Raw genomic sequence first — 20,873 nt, 5'->3', positions numbered from 1 at the left:
CATGAAGCAGTCTTCTTCATGTGGCCTCTTTGTATGGTATTTGGAGAAGTTATTGTCTTCATGTGGATTCTTATCATAGTCCAAGGACCAGACCTCTTTGTCATATGGTCTCTTTGCATGGTCCATTCAGTAGACCTCTTAGTCATGTCCTCTCTTCATACAATGAATAGAGCAGACCTATAATTTCATTTGGCCTATTGACATGATCCATGGAGCAGACGTCTTACCTCATGTGGCTTCTTTGCATGGCCCATGGAGCAGACCTCTGCATGTGGCCTCTTTGCATGGTGCTTGGGGAAGTCCTTGTCTTAATAGGGTCTCTTTGCATGGTCAATGGAGCAGACCTCTTCGTCATGTCTTCTCTTCATACAGTGAATAGAGCAGACCCGTTATCTCATTTGGCCTTTGGGCATGGTCCATGGAGCAGACCTCTTACCCCATATGACCTGTTTGCATGGTCCATGGAGCAAACGTCTTCATGTGGCCTCTTTGCATGGTGTTTGGAGTAGACCTTTGGTTATATTGTCATATGCCATCTATCCCCTCGTTCTTGAGGCGCAGAGCATGACAAATTCACTTTCGACCTGCCTTGATATCAGCGGGTATAGGCAATAGGTCAAACTCCGTGAACAAGATGACATCCCTATATCCTCTCAATGTGGCTGCTGAGGCTGGCCATGATTGTGGTGTTTAACGGATGACACTAGGCAATAGCCTTAATTCTTGTGCATCCCCTCACGTAGGTTTATGACCAGACAAGTGCAAGGAGGGCAACAATTGTGAGTCCAGCAACTTTTGCATAAGACCTCAAAGCAAAAATTGAAAAAAATAAGGTCCAATTCGCTTTGATTGATGACTTCTATCTTCAGCGTATGGTCAGCTTACGAGTGTGTGAAGAAACAAGACCAAGAATGAGTCTACAGCAGAATCCAAAGCCAAATGTACCAAGAGAAATTACAAGGAACACATCAACGATGACCCCCACAATGGAGACGTACACAAGACCGTCCTGAGGACCTGAGGACGTACCTCAAGGCTTTTCCACCTTGGACAGCCCCTTTTCCTTTCAGGATAATCCCTCCAGTACTCTGTGGCTGCCAGGTCTTAGCTTCACCCAGGACAATGGTGAAGGATGAGACGGGTAAGGCACACAGGTTCATATACACAGAAGGGCTACGGATGCAAGAAATAAACATGTACAGAAGAAGAAGAGCGGCCGAACGAGCAGAAGCAAAAAAAGACAAGAATGAGAGCAAAGAGTGACGAGGAATAGCTGAAGGCAGAACGTACGGGCTGGTTAGTACCTGAGCAGCTGAGACCAGGGTCAGGTCAAAACAAAACAGCAGAGAGTATTAGTACTGAAGACCTCCACGATCCGATCCGGGTCATTTACAAGCATTCTGCTTTACCCATCGTGTCCTGATCATGAGTTACATCTGGTCTTATGCTCCAGTCACACCCAGAGCTGCGCACGCTCCCTGATTATTCTCCTGCTGGTTCAGTGTCTGCACAAAGCACGCTCATGTATGTGGCCATGTATACCTCTGTAATGTACAGATTTAACACCTCCTATTAGTATCCTGCTGCTTCAGTGTCTGCACAGAGCGCGCTCATGTATGTGGCCATATATACATTTGTAATGTACACATTTAACACCCTCTATTAGTCTCCTGCTGGTTCAGTGTCTGCACAAAGCACGCTCATGTATGTGGCCATGTATACCTCTGTAATGTACTGTACAGATTTAACACCACCTATTAGTGTCCTGCTGCTTCAGTGTCTGCACAAAGCACGCTCATGTATGTGGCCATGTATACCTCTGTAATGTACTGTACAGATTTAACACCTCCTATTAGTGTCCTGCTGCTTCAGTGTCTGCACAGAGCACGCTCATGTATGTGGCCATATATACATTTGTAATGTACACATTTAACACCCTCTATTAGTCTCCTGCTGGTTCAGTGTCTGCACAGAGCACGCTCATGTATGTGACCATGTATACCTCTGTAATGTACAGATGTAACACCTCCTATTAGTCTCCTGCTGCTTCAGTGTCTGCACAGAGCACGCTCATGTATGTGACCATGTATACCTCTGTAATGCACAGATGTAACATCTCCTATTAGTCTCCTGCTGGTTCAGTGTCTGCACAGAGTGCGCTCATGTATGTGACCATGTATACCTCTGTAATGCAAAGATGTAACACCTCCTATTAGTCTCCTGCTGGTTCAGTGTCTGCACAGAGTGCGCTCATGTATGTGACCATGTATACCTCTGTAATGCACAGATGTAACATCTCCTATTAGTGTCCTGCTGCCTCAGTGTCTGCACAGAGTGCGCTCATGTATGTGACCATGTATACCTCTGTAATGCACAGATGTAACACCTCCTACTAGTGTCCTGCTGCTTCAGTGTATGCACAGAGCGCGCTCATGTATGTGACCATGTATACATTTGTAATGCACAGATTTAACACCCTCTATTAGTCTCCTGCTGGTTCAGTGTCTGCACAAAGCACGCTCATGTATGTGACCATGTATACCTCTGTAATGCACAGATTTCACATCCCTTATTATTCTCCTGCTGGTTCAGTGTCTGCACAAAGCACGCTCATGTATGTGACCATGTATACATCTGTAATGCACAGATGTAACACCTCCTATTAGTCTCCTGCTGGTTCAGTGTCTGCACAAAGCACGCTCATGTATGTGACCATGTATACCTCTGTAATGCACAGATTTCACATCCCTTATTATTCTCCTGCTGGTTCAGTGTCTGCACAGAGCACGCTCATGTATGTGACCATGTATACCTCTGTAATGCAAAGATGTAACACCTCCTATTAGTCTCCTGCTGGTTCAGTGTCTGCACAGAGTGCGCTCATGTATGTGACCATGTATACCTCTGTAATGCACAGATGTAACACCTCCTACTAGTGTCCTGCTGCTTCAGTGTCTGCACAGAGCGCGCTCATGTATGTGACCATGTATACCTCTGTAATGCACAGATGTAACACCTCCTATTAGTCTCCTGCTGGTTCAGTGTCTGCACAGAGCACGCTCATGTATGTGACCATGTATACATTTGTAATGTACAGATGTAACACCTCCTATTAGTCTCCTGCTGCTTCAGTGTCTGCACAGAGCACGCTCATGTATGTGACCATGTATACCTCTGTAATGCACAGATTTAACACCCTCTATTAGTCTCCTGCTGGTTCAGTGTCTGCACAGAGTGCGCTCATGTATGTGACCATATATACCTCTGTAATGCACAGATTTCACATCCCTTATTATTCTCCTGCTGGTTCAGTGTCTGCACAAAACACGCTCATGTATGTGACCATGTATACCTCTGTAATGCACAGATTTAACACCTCCTATTAGTGTCCTGCTGCTTCAGTGTCTGCACAGAGCACGCTCATGTATGTGACCATGTATACATCTGTAATGCACCGATGTAACACCTCCTATTAGTGTCCTGCTGGTTCAGTGTCTGCACAAAGCACGCTCATGTATGTGACCATGTATACCTCTGTAATGCACAGATGTAACACCTCCTATTAGTGTCCTGCTGGTTCAGTGTCTGCACAGAGCACGCTCATGTACGTGACCATGTATACCTCTGTAATGTAAAGATGTAACACCTCCTATTAGTCTCCTGCTGGTTCAGTGTCTGCACAGAGTGCGCTCATGTATGTGACCATGTATACCTCTGTAATGCACAGATGTAACACCTCCTATTAGTGTCCTGCTGCTTCAGTGTCTGCACAGAGCACGCTCATGTATGTGACCATGTATACCTCTGTAATGTACAGATTTAACACCTCCTATTAGTGTCCTGCTGCTTCAGTGTCTGCACAGAGTGCGCTCATGTACGTGACCATATATACCTCTGTAATGCACAGATGTAACACCTCCTATTAGTCTCCTGCTGGTTCAGTGTCTGCACAGAGCACGCTCATGTACGTGACCATGTATACCTCTGTAATGCACAGATGTAACACCTCCTATTAGTGTCCTGCTGGTTCAGTGTCTGCACAGAGTGCGCTCATGTACGTGACCATGTATACCTCTGTAATGTAAAGATGTAACACCTCCTATTAGTCTCCTGCTGGTTCAGTGTCTGCACAGAGTGCGCTCATGTATGTGACCATGTATACCTCTGTAATGCACAGATGTAACACCTCCTATTAGTGTCCTGCTGGTTCAGTGTCTGCACAGAGCACGCTCATGTATGTGACCATGTATACCTCTGTAATGCACAGATGTAACACCTCCAATTAGTGTCCTGCTGGTTCAGTGTCTGCACAGAGTGCGCTCATGTACGTGACCATGTATACCTCTGTAATGCACAGATGTAACACCTCCTATTAGTCTCCTGCTGGTTCAGTGTCTGCACAGAGTGCGCTCATGTATGTGACCATGTATACCTCTGTAATGCACAGATGTAACACCTCCTATTAGTCTCCTGCTGGTTCAGTGTCTGCACAGAGCACGCTCATGTATGTGACCATGTATACCTCTGTAATGTACAAATTTAACACCTCCTATTAGTCTCCTGCTGCTTCAGTGTCTGCACAGAGCACGCTCATGTACGTGACCATGTATACCTCTGTAATGTAAAGATGTAACACCTCCTATTAGTCTCCTGCTGGTTCAGTGTCTGCACAGAGTGCGCTCATGTATGTGACCATGTATACCTCTGTAATGCACAGATTTAACACCCTCTATTAGTCTCCTGCTGGTTCAGTGTCTGCACAGAGCACGCTCATGTATGTGACCATGTATACCTCTGAAATGCACAGATGTAACACCTCCTATTAGTGTCCTGCTGGTTCAGTGTCTGCACAGAGCGCGTTCATGTATGTGACCATGTATACCTCTGTAATGCACAGATTTAACACCTCCTATTAGTCTCCTGCTGGTTCAGTGTCTGCACAGAGCACGCTCATGTATGTGACCATGTATACCTCTGTAATGTACAGATGTAACACCTCCTATTAGTCTCCTGCTGGTTCAGTGTCTGCACAGAGCACGCTCATGTATGTGACCATGTATACCTCTGTAATGCACAGATGTAACACCTCCTATTAGTGTCCTGCTGGTTCAGTGTCTGCACAGAGCACGCTCATGTATGTGACCATGTATACCTCTGTAATGCACAGATGTAACACCTCCTATTAGTGTCCTGCTGCTTCAGTGTCTGCACAGAGCGCGCTCATGTATGTGACCATGTATACCTCTGTAATGTACAGATTTAACACCTCCTATTAGTGTCCTGCTGCTTCAGTGTCTGCACAGAGCACGCTCATGTATGTGACCATGTATACCTCTGTAATGCACAGATGTAACACCTCCTATTAGTGTCCTGCTGCTTCAGTGTCTGCACAGAGTGCGCTCATGTATGTGACCATGTATACCTCTGTAATGTACAGATTTAACACCTCCTATTAGTCTCCTGCTGGTTCAGTGTCTGCACAGAGCACGCTCATGTATGTGACCATGTATACCTCTGTAATGCACAGATGTAACACCTCCTATTAGTGTCCTGCTGCTTCAGTGTCTGCACAGAGTGCGCTCATGTATGTGACCATGCATACCTCTGTAATGCACAGATGTAACACCTCCTATTAGTGTCCTGCTGCTTCAGTGTCTGCACAGAGTGCGCTCATGTATGTGACCATGTATACCTCTGTAATGCACAGATGTAACATCTCCTATTAGTGTCCTGCTGCTTCAGTGTCTGCACAGAGTGCGCTCATGTATGTGACCATGCATACCTCTGTAATGCACAGATGTAACACCTCCTATTAGTGTCCTGCTGCTTCAGTGTCTGCACAGAGTGCGCTCATGTATGTGACCATGTATACCTCTGTAATGCACAGATGTAACATCTCCTATTAGTGTCCTGCTGGTTCAGTGTCTGCACAGAGCACGCTCATGTATGTGACCATGTATACCTCTGTAATGCACAGATGTAACATCTCCTATTAGTGTCCTGCTGCTTCAGTGTCTGCACAGAGCACGCTCATGTATGTGACCATGTATACCTCTGTAATGCACAGATGTAACACCTCCTATTAGTCTCCTGCTGGTTCAGTGTCTGCACAGAGCACGCTCATGTATGTGACCATGTATACCTCTGTAATGCACAGATGTAACACCTCCTATTAGTGTCCTGCTGCTTCAGTGTCTGCACAGAGCACGCTCATGTATGTGACCATGTATACATCTGTAATGCACAGATTTAACACCTCCTATTAGTCTCCTGCTGGTTCAGTGTCTGCACAGAGCACGCTCATGTACGTGACCATGTATACCTCTGTAATGCACAGATGTAACATCTCCTATTAGTGTCCTGCTGCCTCAGTGTCTGCACAGAGTGCGCTCATGTACGTGACCATGTATACCTCTGTAATGCACAGATGTAACATCTCCTATTAGTGTCCTGCTGCCTCAGTGTCTGCACAGAGCACGCTCATGTATGTGACCATGTATACATCTGTAATGCACAGATGTAACACCTCCTATTAGTGTCCTGCTGCTTCAGTGTCTGCACAGAGTGCGCTCATGTACGTGACCATGTATACCTTTGTAATGTACAGATGTAACACCTCCTATTAGTCTCCTGCTGGTTCAGTGTCTGCACAGAGCACGCTCATGTATGTGACCATGTATACATCTGTAATGCACAGATGTAACACCTCCTATTAGTGTCCTGCTGCTTCAGTGTCTGCACAGAGTGCGCTCATGTACGTGACCATGTATACCTTTGTAATGTACAGATGTAACATCTCCTATTATTCTCCTGCTGCTTCAGTGTCTGCACAGAGCACGCTCATGTATGTGACCATGTATACCTTTGTAATGTACAGATGTAACACCTCCTATTAGTCTCCTGCTGCTTCAGTGTCTGCACAGAGTGCGCTCATGTATGTGACCATGTATACCTCTGTAATGCACAGATTTAACACCTCCTATTGGTGTCCTGCTGCTTCAGTGTCTGCACAAAGCACGTTCATGTACGTGACCATGTATACCTCTGTAATGCACAGATGTAACACCTCCTATTAGTGTCCTGCTGCTTCAGTGTCTGCACAGAGCACGCTCATGTACGTGACCATGTATACCTCTGTAATGCACAGATGTAACACCTCCTATTAATGTCCTGCTGGTTCAGTGTCTGCACAGAGTGCGCTCATGTATGTGACCATGTATACCTCTGTAATGCACAGATGTAACACCTCCTATTAATGTCCTGCTGGTTCAGTGTCTGCACAGAGTGCGCTCATGTACGTGACCATGTATACCTCTGTAATGCACAGATGTAACATCTCCTATTAGTGTCCTGCTGCTTCAGTGTCTGCACAAAGAACACTCATGTACGTGACCATGTATACCTCTGTAATGCACAGATTTAACACCTCCTATTAGTGTCCTGCTGCTTCAATGTCTGCACAGAGCACGCTCATGTACGTGACCATGTATACCTCTGTAATGCACAGATGTAACACCTCCTATTAGTATCCTGCTGGTTCAGTGTCTGCACAGAGCACGCTCATGTACGTGACCATGTATACCTCTGTAATGCACAGATTTAACACCTCCTATTAGTGTCCTGCTGCTTCAATGTCTGCACAGAGCACGCTCATGTACGTGACCATGTATACCTCTGTAATGCACAGATGTAACACCTCCTATTAGTGTCCTGCTGGTTCAGTGTCTGCACAGAGCACGCTCATGTACGTGACCATGTATACCTCTGTAATGCACAGATGTAACACCTCCTAATAATGTCCTGCTGGTTCAGTGTCTGCACAGAGCACGCTCATGTACGTGACCATGTATACCTCTGTAATGTACAGATGTAACACCTCCTATTAATGTCCTGCTGGTTCAGTGTCTGCACAGAGTGCGCTCATGTATGTGACCATGTATACCTCTGTAATGCACAGATGTAACACCTCCTATTAGTGTCCTGCTGGTTCAGTGTCTGCACAAAGCACGCTCATGTACGTGACCATGTATACCTCTGTAATGCACAGATGTAACACCTCCTATTAATGTCCTGCTGGTTCAGTGTCTGCACAGATTGCGCTCATGTATGTGACCATGTATACCTCTGTAATGCACAGATGTAACACCTCCTATTAGTGTCCTGCTGCTTCAATGTCTGCACAGAGCACGCTCATGTACGTGACCATGTATACCTCTGTAATGCACAGATGTAACACCTCCTATTAGTGTCCTGCTGGTTCAGTGTCTGCACAGAGCACGCTCATGTATGTGACCATGTATACCTCTGTAATGTACAGATGTAACACCTCCTATTAATGTCCTGCTGGTTCAGTGTCTGCACAGAGTGCGCTCATGTATGTGACCATGTATACCTCTGTAATGCACAGATGTAACACCTCCTATTAGTGTCCTGCTGGTTCAGTGTCTGCACAAAGCACGTTCATGTATGTGACCATGTATACCTCTGTAATGCACAGATGTAACACCTCCTATTAGTCTCCTGCTGGTTCAGTGTCTGCACAGATTGCGCTCATGTACGTGACCATGTATACCTCTGTAATGCACAGATGTAACACCTCCTATTAATGTCCTGCTGGTTCAGTGTCTGCACAGATTGCGCTCATGTATGTGACCATGTATACCTCTGTAATGCACAGATGTAACACCTCCTATTAGTGTCCTGCTGGTTCAGTGTCTGCACAGAGTGCGCTCATGTATGTGACCATGTATACCTCTGTAATGCACAGATGTAACATCTCCTATTAGTGTCCTGCTGCTTCAGTGTCTGCACAGAGTGCGCTCATGTATGTGACCATGTATACCTCTGTAATGCACAGATGTAACACCTCCTATTAGTGTCCTGCTGGTTCAGTGTCTGCACAGAGTGCGCTCATGTATGTGACCATGTATACCTCTGTAATGCACAGATGTAACATCTCCTATTAGTGTCCTGCTGCTTCAGTGTCTGCACAGAGTGCGCTCATGTATGTGACCATGTATACCTCTGTAATGCACAGATGTAACACCTCCTATTAGTGTCCTGCTGGTTCAGTGTCTGCACAGAGCACGCTCATGTACGTGACCATGTATACCTCTGTAATGCACAGACGTAACACCTCCTATTAATGTCCTGCTGGTTCAGTGTCTGCACAGAGTGCGCTCATGTATGTGACCATGTATACCTCTGTAATGCACAGATGTAACATCTCCTATTAGTGTCCTGCTGCTTCAGTGTCTGCACAAAGAACACTCATGTACGTGACCATGTATACCTCTGTAATGCACAGATGTAACATCTCCTATTAGTGTCCTGCTGCTTCAGTGTCTGCACAAAGAACACTCATGTACGTGACCATGTATACATTTGTAACGCACAGATGTAACATCTCCTATTATTCTCCTGCTGCTTCAGTGTCTGCACAAAGCACGCTCATGTATATGACCATGTATACCTCTGTAATGCACAGATGTAACATCTCCTATTAATGTCCTGCTGCTTCAGTGTCTGCACAGAGCACGCTCATGTATGTGACCATGTATACCTCTGTAATGCAGAGATTTAACACCTCCTATTAGTGTCCTGCTGCTTCAGTGTCTGCACAGAGCACGCTCATGTATGTGACCATGTATACCTCTGTAATGCACAGATGTAACACCTCCTATTAGTGTCCTGCTGCTTCAGTGTCTGCACAAAGAACACTCATGTACGTGACCATGTATACCTCTGTAATGCACAGATTTAACACCTCCTATTAGTGTCCTGCTGCTTCAATGTCTGCACAGAGCACGCTCATGTACGTGACCATGTATACCTCTGTAATGCACAGATGTAACACCTCCTATTAGTGTCCTGCTGGTTCAGTGTCTGCACAGAGCACGCTCATGTACGTGACCATGTATACCTCTGTAATGCACAGATTTAACACCTCCTATTAGTCTCCTGCTGGTTCAGTGTCTGCACAGAGCACGCTCATGTACGTGACCATGTATACCTCTGTAATGCACAGATGTAACATCTCCTATTAGTGTCCTGCTGCCTCAGTGTCTGCACAGAGTGCGCTCATGTACGTGACCATGTATACCTCTGTAATGCACAGATGTAACATCTCCTATTAGTGTCCTGCTGCCTCAGTGTCTGCACAGAGCACGCTCATGTATGTGACCATGTATACATCTGTAATGCACAGATGTAACACCTCCTATTAGTGTCCTGCTGCTTCAGTGTCTGCACAGAGTGCGCTCATGTACGTGACCATGTATACCTCTGTAATGCACAGATGTAACATCTCCTATTAGTGTCCTGCTGCCTCAGTGTCTGCACAGAGCACGCTCATGTATGTGACCATGTATACATCTGTAATGCACAGATGTAACACCTCCTATTAGTGTCCTGCTGCTTCAGTGTCTGCACAGAGTGCGCTCATGTACGTGACCATGTATACCTTTGTAATGTACAGATGTAACACCTCCTATTAGTCTCCTGCTGGTTCAGTGTCTGCACAGAGCACGCTCATGTATGTGACCATGTATACCTTTGTAATGTACAGATGTAACATCTCCTATTATTCTCCTGCTGCTTCAGTGTCTGCACAGAGCACGCTCATGTATGTGACCATGTATACCTTTGTAATGTACAGATGTAACACCTCCTATTAGTCTCCTGCTGCTTCAGTGTCTGCACAGAGTGCGCTCATGTATGTGACCATGTATACCTCTGTAATGCACAGATTTAACACCTCCTATTGGTGTCCTGCTGCTTCAGTGTCTGCACAAAGCACGTTCATGTACGTGACCATGTATACCTCTGTAATGCACAGATGTAACACCTCCTATTAGTGTCCTGCTGCTTCAGTGTCTGCACAGAGCACGCTCATGTACGTGACCATGTATACCTCTGTAATGCACAGATGTAACACCTCCTATTAATGTCCTGCTGGTTCAGTGTCTGCACAGAGTGCGCTCATGTATGTGACCATGTATACCTCTGTAATGCACAGATGTAACACCTCCTATTAATGTCCTGCTGGTTCAGTGTCTGCACAGAGTGCGCTCATGTACGTGACCATGTATACCTCTGTAATGCACAGATGTAACATCTCCTATTAGTGTCCTGCTGCTTCAGTGTCTGCACAAAGAACACTCATGTACGTGACCATGTATACCTCTGTAATGCACAGATTTAACACCTCCTATTAGTGTCCTGCTGCTTCAATGTCTGCACAGAGCACGCTCATGTACGTGACCATGTATACCTCTGTAATGCACAGATGTAACACCTCCTATTAATGTCCTGCTGGTTCAGTGTCTGCACAGAGCACGCTCATGTACGTGACCATGTATACCTCTGTAATGCACAGATTTAACACCTCCTATTAGTGTCCTGCTGCTTCAATGTCTGCACAGAGCACGCTCATGTACGTGACCATGTATACCTCTGTAATGCACAGATGTAACACCTCCTATTAGTGTCCTGCTGGTTCAGTGTCTGCACAGAGCACGCTCATGTACGTGACCATGTATACCTCTGTAATGCACAGATGTAACACCTCCTATTAATGTCCTGCTGGTTCAGTGTCTGCACAGAGCACGCTCATGTATGTGACCATGTATACCTCTGTAATGTACAGATGTAACACCTCCTATTAATGTCCTGCTGGTTCAGTGTCTGCACAGAGTGCGCTCATGTATGTGACCATGTATACCTCTGTAATGCACAGATGTAACACCTCCTATTAGTGTCCTGCTGGTTCAGTGTCTGCACAAAGCACGCTCATGTACGTGACCATGTATACCTCTGTAATGCACAGATGTAACACCTCCTATTAATGTCCTGCTGGTTCAGTGTCTGCACAGATTGCGCTCATGTATGTGACCATGTATACCTCTGTAATGCACAGATGTAACACCTCCTATTAGTGTCCTGCTGCTTCAATGTCTGCACAGAGCACGCTCATGTACGTGACCATGTATACCTCTGTAATGCACAGATGTAACACCTCCTATTAGTGTCCTGCTGGTTCAGTGTCTGCACAGAGCACGCTCATGTATGTGACCATGTATACCTCTGTAATGTACAGATGTAACACCTCCTATTAATGTCCTGCTGGTTCAGTGTCTGCACAGAGTGCGCTCATGTATGTGACCATGTATACCTCTGTAATGCACAGATGTAACACCTCCTATTAGTGTCCTGCTGGTTCAGTGTCTGCACAAAGCACGTTCATGTATGTGACCATGTATACCTCTGTAATGCACAGATGTAACACCTCCTATTAGTCTCCTGCTGGTTCAGTGTCTGCACAGATTGCGCTCATGTACGTGACCATGTATACCTCTGTAATGCACAGATGTAACACCTCCTATTAATGTCCTGCTGGTTCAGTGTCTGCACAGATTGCGCTCATGTATGTGACCATGTATACCTCTGTAATGCACAGATGTAACATCTCCTATTAGTGTCCTGCTGCTTCAGTGTCTGCACAGAGTGCGCTCATGTATGTGACCATGTATACCTCTGTAATGCACAGATGTAACACCTCCTATTAGTGTCCTGCTGGTTCAGTGTCTGCACAGAGTGCGCTCATGTATGTGACCATGTATACCTCTGTAATGCACAGATGTAACACCTCCTATTAGTGTCCTGCTGGTTCAGTGTCTGCACAGAGCACGCTCATGTACGTGACCATGTATACCTCTGTAATGCACAGACGTAACACCTCCTATTAATGTCCTGCTGGTTCAGTGTCTGCACAGAGTGCGCTCATGTATGTGACCATGTATACCTCTGTAATGCACAGATGTAACATCTCCTATTAGTGTCCTGCTGCTTCAGTGTCTGCACAAAGAACACTCATGTACGTGACCATGTATACCTCTGTAATGCACAGATGTAACATCTCCTATTAGTGTCCTGCTGCTTCAGTGTCTGCACAAAGAACACTCATGTACGTGACCATGTATACATTTGTAACGCACAGATGTAACATCTCCTATTATTCTCCTGCTGCTTCAGTGTCTGCACAAAGCACGCTCATGTATATGACCATGTATACCTCTGTAATGCACAGATGTAACATCTCCTATTAATGTCCTGCTGCTTCAGTGTCTGCACAGAGCACGCTCATGTATGTGACCATGTATACCTCTGTAATGCAGAGATTTAACACCTCCTATTAGTGTCCTGCTGCTTCAGTGTCTGCACAGAGCACGCTCATGTATGTGACCATGTATACCTCTGTAATGCACAGATGTAACACCTCCTATTAATGTCCTGCTGGTTCAGTGTCTGCACAGAGTGCGCTCATGTACGTGACCATTTATACCTCTGTAATGCACAGATGTAACATCTCCTATTAGTGTCCTGCTGCTTCAGTGTCTGCACAAAGAACACTCATGTACGTGACCATGTATACCTCTGTAATGCACAGATTTAACACCTCCTATTAGTGTCCTGCTGCTTCAATGTCTGCACAGAGCACGCTCATGTACGTGACCATGTATACCTCTGTAATGCACAGATGTAACACCTCCTATTAGTGTCCTGCTGGTTCAGTGTCTGCACAGAGCACGCTCATGTACGTGACCATGTATACCTCTGTAATGCACAGATTTAACACCTCCTATTAGTGTCCTGCTGCTTCAATGTCTGCACAGAGCACGCTCATGTACGTGACCATGTATACCTCTGTAATGCACAGATGTAACACCTCCTATTAGTGTCCTGCTGGTTCAGTGTCTGCACAGAGCACGCTCATGTACGTGACCATGTATACCTCTGTAATGCACAGATGTAACACCTCCTATTAATGTCCTGCTGGTTCAGTGTCTGCACAGAGCACGCTCATGTATGTGACCATGTATACCTCTGTAATGTACAGATGTAACACCTCCTATTAATGTCCTGCTGGTTCAGTGTCTGCACAGAGTGCGCTCATGTATGTGACCATGTATACCTCTGTAATGCACAGATGTAACACCTCCTATTAGTGTCCTGCTGGTTCAGTGTCTGCACAAAGCACGCTCATGTACGTGACCATGTATACCTCTGTAATGCACAGATGTAACACCTCCTATTAATGTCCTGCTGGTTCAGTGTCTGCACAGATTGCGCTCATGTATGTGACCATGTATACCTCTGTAATGCACAGATGTAACACCTCCTATTAGTGTCCTGCTGCTTCAATGTCTGCACAGAGCACGCTCATGTACGTGACCATGTATACCTCTGTAATGCACAGATGTAACACCTCCTATTAGTGTCCTGCTGGTTCAGTGTCTGCACAGAGCACGCTCATGTATGTGACCATGTATACCTCTGTAATGTACAGATGTAACACCTCCTATTAATGTCCTGCTGGTTCAGTGTCTGCACAGAGTGCGCTCATGTATGTGACCATGTATACCTCTGTAATGCACAGATGTAACACCTCCTATTAGTGTCCTGCTGGTTCAGTGTCTGCACAAAGCACGTTCATGTATGTGACCATGTATACCTCTGTAATGCACAGATGTAACACCTCCTATTAGTCTCCTGCTGGTTCAGTGTCTGCACAGATTGCGCTCATGTACGTGACCATGTATACCTCTGTAATGCACAGATGTAACACCTCCTATTAATGTCCTGCTGGTTCAGTGTCTGCACAGATTGCGCTCATGTATGTGACCATGTATACCTCTGTAATGCACAGATGTAACATCTCCTATTAGTGTCCTGCTGCTTCAGTGTCTGCACAGAGTGCGCTCATGTATGTGACCATGTATACCTCTGTAATGCACAGATGTAACACCTCCTATTAGTGTCCTGCTGCTTCAGTGTCTGCACAAAGAACACTCATGTACGTGACCATGTATACCTCTGTAATGCACAGATGTAACACCTCCTATTAGTGTCCTGCTGGTTCAGTGTCTGCACAGATTGCGCTCATGTACGTGACCATGTATACCTCTGTAATGCACAGATGTAACACCTCCTATTAATGTCCTGCTGGTTCAGTGTCTGCACAGATTGCGCTCATGTATGTGACCATGTATACCTCTGTAATGCACAGATGTAACATCTCCTATTAGTGTCCTGCTGCTTCAGTGTCTGCACAGAGTGCGCTCATGTATGTGACCATGTATACCTCTGTAATGCACAGATGTAACACCTCCTATTAGTGTCCTGCTGGTTCAGTGTCTGCACAGAGTGCGCTCATGTATGTGACCATGTATACCTCTGTAATGCACAGATGTAACACCTCCTATTAGTGTCCTGCTGGTTCAGTGTCTGCACAGAGCACGCTCATGTATGTGACCATGTATACCTCTGTAATGCACAGATGTAACACCTCCTATTAATGTCCTGCTGGTTCAGTGTCTGCACAGAGTGCGCTCATGTATGTGACCATGTATACCTCTGTAATGCACAGATGTAACATCTCCTATTAGTGTCCTGCTGCTTCAGTGTCTGCACAAAGAACACTCATGTACGTGACCATGTATACCTCTGTAATGCACAGATGTAACATCTCCTATTAGTGTCCTGCTGCTTCAGTGTCTGCACAGAGTGCGCTCATGTATGTGACCATGTATACCTCTGTAATGCACAGATGTAACACCTCCTATTAGTGTCCTGCTGGTTCAGTGTCTGCACAGAGTGCGCTCATGTATGTGACCATGTATACCTCTGTAATGCACAGATGTAACACCTCCTATTAGTGTCCTGCTGGTTCAGTGTCTGCACAGAGCACGCTCATGTATGTGACCATGTATACCTCTGTAATGCACAGATGTAACACCTCCTATTAATGTCCTGCTGGTTCAGTGTCTGCACAGAGTGCGCTCATGTATGTGACCATGTATACCTCTGTAATGCACAGATGTAACATCTCCTATTAGTGTCCTGCTGCTTCAGTGTCTGCACAAAGAACACTCATGTACGTGACCATGTATACCTCTGTAATGCACAGATGTAACATCTCCTATTAGTGTCCTGCTGCTTCAGTGTCTGCACAAAGAACACTCATGTACGTGACCATGTATACATTTGTAACGCACAGATGTAACATCTCCTATTATTCTCCTGCTGCTTCAGTGTCTGCACAAAGCACGCTCATGTATGTGACCATGTATACCTCTGTAATGCACAGATGTAACATCTCCTATTAATGTCCTGCTGCTTCAGTGTCTGCACAGAGCACGCTCATGTATGTGACCATGTATACCTCTGTAATGCACAGATGTAACACCTCCTATTAGTGTCCTGCTGGTTCAGTGTCTGCACAGAGCACGCTCATGTATGTGACCATGTATACCTCTGTAATGTACAGATGTAACACCTCCTATTAATGTCCTGCTGGTTCAGTGTCTGCACAGAGTGCGCTCATGTATGTGACCATGTATACCTCTGTAATGCACAGATGTAACACCTCCTATTAGTGTCCTGCTGGTTCAGTGTCTGCACAAAGCACGCTCATGTACGTGACCATGTATACCTCTGTAATGCACAGATGTAACACCTCCTATTAATGTCCTGCTGGTTCAGTGTCTGCACAGATTGCGCTCATGTATGTGACCATGTATACCTCTGTAATGCACAGATGTAACATCTCCTATTAGTGTCCTGCTGCTTCAGTGTCTGCACAAAGAACACTCATGTACGTGACCATGTATACCTCTGTAATGCACAGATGTAACACCTCCTATTAGTGTCCTGCTGGTTCAGTGTCTGCACAGAGCACGCTCATGTATGTGACCATGTATACCTCTGTAATGTACAGATGTAACACCTCCTATTAATGTCCTGCTGGTTCAGTGTCTGCACAGAGTGCGCTCATGTATGTGACCATGTATACCTCTGTAATGCACAGATGTAACACCTCCTATTAGTGTCCTGCTGGTTCAGTGTCTGCACAAAGCACGTTCATGTATGTGACCATGTATACCTCTGTAATGCACAGATGTAACACCTCCTATTAGTCTCCTGCTGGTTCAGTGTCTGCACAGATTGCGCTCATGTACGTGACCATGTATACCTCTGTAATGCACAGATGTAACACCTCCTATTAATGTCCTGCTGGTTCAGTGTCTGCACAGATTGCGCTCATGTATGTGACCATGTATACCTCTGTAATGCACAGATGTAACATCTCCTATTAGTGTCCTGCTGCTTCAGTGTCTGCACAGAGTGCGCTCATGTATGTGACCATGTATACCTCTGTAATGCACAGATGTAACACCTCCTATTAGTGTCCTGCTGGTTCAGTGTCTGCACAGAGTGCGCTCATGTATGTGACCATGTATACCTCTGTAATGCACAGATGTAACACCTCCTATTAGTGTCCTGCTGGTTCAGTGTCTGCACAGAGCACGCTCATGTACGTGACCATGTATACCTCTGTAATGCACAGACGTAACACCTCCTATTAATGTCCTGCTGGTTCAGTGTCTGCACAGAGTGCGCTCATGTATGTGACCATGTATACCTCTGTAATGCACAGATGTAACATCTCCTATTAGTGTCCTGCTGCTTCAGTGTCTGCACAAAGAACACTCATGTACGTGACCATGTATACCTCTGTAATGCACAGATGTAACATCTCCTATTAGTGTCCTGCTGCTTCAGTGTCTGCACAAAGAACACTCATGTACGTGACCATGTATACATTTGTAACGCACAGATGTAACATCTCCTATTATTCTCCTGCTGCTTCAGTGTCTGCACAAAGCACGCTCATGTATATGACCATGTATACCTCTGTAATGCACAGATGTAACATCTCCTATTAATGTCCTGCTGCTTCAGTGTCTGCACAGAGCACGCTCATGTATGTGACCATGTATACCTCTGTAATGCAGAGATTTAACACCTCCTATTAGTGTCCTGCTGCTTCAGTGTCTGCACAGAGCACGCTCATGTATGTGACCATGTATACCTCTGTAATGCACAGATGTAACACCTCCTATTAATGTCCTGCTGGTTCAGTGTCTGCACAGAGTGCGCTCATGTACGTGACCATTTATACCTCTGTAATGCACAGATGTAACATCTCCTATTAGTGTCCTGCTGCTTCAGTGTCTGCACAAAGAACACTCATGTACGTGACCATGTATACCTCTGTAATGCACAGATTTAACACCTCCTATTAGTGTCCTGCTGCTTCAATGTCTGCACAGAGCACGCTCATGTACGTGACCATGTATACCTCTGTAATGCACAGATGTAACACCTCCTATTAGTGTCCTGCTGGTTCAGTGTCTGCACAGAGCACGCTCATGTACGTGACCATGTATACCTCTGTAATGCACAGATTTAACACCTCCTATTAGTGTCCTGCTGCTTCAATGTCTGCACAGAGCACGCTCATGTACGTGACCATGTATACCTCTGTAATGCACAGATGTAACACCTCCTATTAGTGTCCTGCTGGTTCAGTGTCTGCACAGAGCACGCTCATGTACGTGACCATGTATACCTCTGTAATGCACAGATGTAACACCTCCTATTAATGTCCTGCTGGTTCAGTGTCTGCACAGAGCACGCTCATGTATGTGACCATGTATACCTCTGTAATGTACAGATGTAACACCTCCTATTAATGTCCTGCTGGTTCAGTGTCTGCACAGAGTGCGCTCATGTATGTGACCATGTATACCTCTGTAATGCACAGATGTAACACCTCCTATTAGTGTCCTGCTGGTTCAGTGTCTGCACAAAGCACGCTCATGTACGTGACCATGTATACCTCTGTAATGCACAGATGTAACACCTCCTATTAATGTCCTGCTGGTTCAGTGTCTGCACAGATTGCGCTCATGTATGTGACCATGTATACCTCTGTAATGCACAGATGTAACACCTCCTATTAGTGTCCTGCTGCTTCAATGTCTGCACAGAGCACGCTCATGTACGTGACCATGTATACCTCTGTAATGCACAGATGTAACACCTCCTATTAGTGTCCTGCTGGTTCAGTGTCTGCACAGAGCACGCTCATGTATGTGACCATGTATACCTCTGTAATGTACAGATGTAACACCTCCTATTAATGTCCTGCTGGTTCAGTGTCTGCACAGAGTGCGCTCATGTATGTGACCATGTATACCTCTGTAATGCACAGATGTAACACCTCCTATTAGTGTCCTGCTGGTTCAGTGTCTGCACAAAGCACGTTCATGTATGTGACCATGTATACCTCTGTAATGCACAGATGTAACACCTCCTATTAGTCTCCTGCTGGTTCAGTGTCTGCACAGATTGCGCTCATGTACGTGACCATGTATACCTCTGTAATGCACAGATGTAACACCTCCTATTAATGTCCTGCTGGTTCAGTGTCTGCACAGATTGCGCTCATGTATGTGACCATGTATACCTCTGTAATGCACAGATGTAACATCTCCTATTAGTGTCCTGCTGCTTCAGTGTCTGCACAGAGTGCGCTCATGTATGTGACCATGTATACCTCTGTAATGCACAGATGTAACACCTCCTATTAGTGTCCTGCTGCTTCAGTGTCTGCACAAAGAACACTCATGTACGTGACCATGTATACCTCTGTAATGCACAGATGTAACACCTCCTATTAGTGTCCTGCTGGTTCAGTGTCTGCACAGATTGCGCTCATGTACGTGACCATGTATACCTCTGTAATGCACAGATGTAACACCTCCTATTAATGTCCTGCTGGTTCAGTGTCTGCACAGATTGCGCTCATGTATGTGACCATGTATACCTCTGTAATGCACAGATGTAACATCTCCTATTAGTGTCCTGCTGCTTCAGTGTCTGCACAGAGTGCGCTCATGTATGTGACCATGTATACCTCTGTAATGCACAGATGTAACACCTCCTATTAGTGTCCTGCTGGTTCAGTGTCTGCACAGAGTGCGCTCATGTATGTGACCATGTATACCTCTGTAATGCACAGATGTAACACCTCCTATTAGTGTCCTGCTGGTTCAGTGTCTGCACAGAGCACGCTCATGTATGTGACCATGTATACCTCTGTAATGCACAGATGTAACACCTCCTATTAATGTCCTGCTGGTTCAGTGTCTGCACAGAGTGCGCTCATGTATGTGACCATGTATACCTCTGTAATGCACAGATGTAACATCTCCTATTAGTGTCCTGCTGCTTCAGTGTCTGCACAAAGAACACTCATGTACGTGACCATGTATACCTCTGTAATGCACAGATGTAACATCTCCTATTAGTGTCCTGCTGCTTCAGTGTCTGCACAGAGTGCGCTCATGTATGTGACCATGTATACCTCTGTAATGCACAGATGTAACACCTCCTATTAGTGTCCTGCTGGTTCAGTGTCTGCACAGAGTGCGCTCATGTATGTGACCATGTATACCTCTGTAATGCACAGATGTAACACCTCCTATTAGTGTCCTGCTGGTTCAGTGTCTGCACAGAGCACGCTCATGTATGTGACCATGTATACCTCTGTAATGCACAGATGTAACACCTCCTATTAATGTCCTGCTGGTTCAGTGTCTGCACAGAGTGCGCTCATGTATGTGACCATGTATACCTCTGTAATGCACAGATGTAACATCTCCTATTAGTGTCCTGCTGCTTCAGTGTCTGCACAAAGAACACTCATGTACGTGACCATGTATACCTCTGTAATGCACAGATGTAACATCTCCTATTAGTGTCCTGCTGCTTCAGTGTCTGCACAAAGAACACTCATGTACGTGACCATGTATACATTTGTAACGCACAGATGTAACATCTCCTATTATTCTCCTGCTGCTTCAGTGTCTGCACAAAGCACGCTCATGTATGTGACCATGTATACCTCTGTAATGCACAGATGTAACATCTCCTATTAATGTCCTGCTGCTTCAGTGTCTGCACAG

At 45.5% G+C, this 20,873-nt stretch overlaps 1 protein-coding gene across 3 annotated transcripts in view; it reads right to left on the bottom strand.

Annotated features, from left to right (window-relative positions):
• EFR3B (EFR3 homolog B) overlaps positions 1-20,873 on the bottom strand; it is a 164,968-nt gene that overhangs the window by 34,948 nt on the left and 109,147 nt on the right. For 2 of the 3 annotated variants that reach the window (XM_069728431.1, XM_069728429.1), the window contains exon 7: positions 1,030-1,173. The exons of the other annotated variant lie outside the window; for it this stretch is intronic. In XM_069728431.1, the coding sequence (XP_069584532.1) occupies positions 1,030-1,173 (144 nt within the window). The remainder of the gene's footprint in view (positions 1-1,029; positions 1,174-20,873) is intronic. 3 annotated transcript variants of the gene reach the window in all.

Source organism: Ranitomeya imitator, chromosome 5 (assembly GCF_032444005.1).
Source record: "Ranitomeya imitator isolate aRanImi1 chromosome 5, aRanImi1.pri, whole genome shotgun sequence".
Taxonomy (NCBI): Eukaryota; Metazoa; Chordata; class Amphibia; order Anura; family Dendrobatidae; genus Ranitomeya; species Ranitomeya imitator.
Note: the sequence above shows the minus strand (reverse complement) of the source record. Positions and strands in the feature narration are given on the sequence as shown.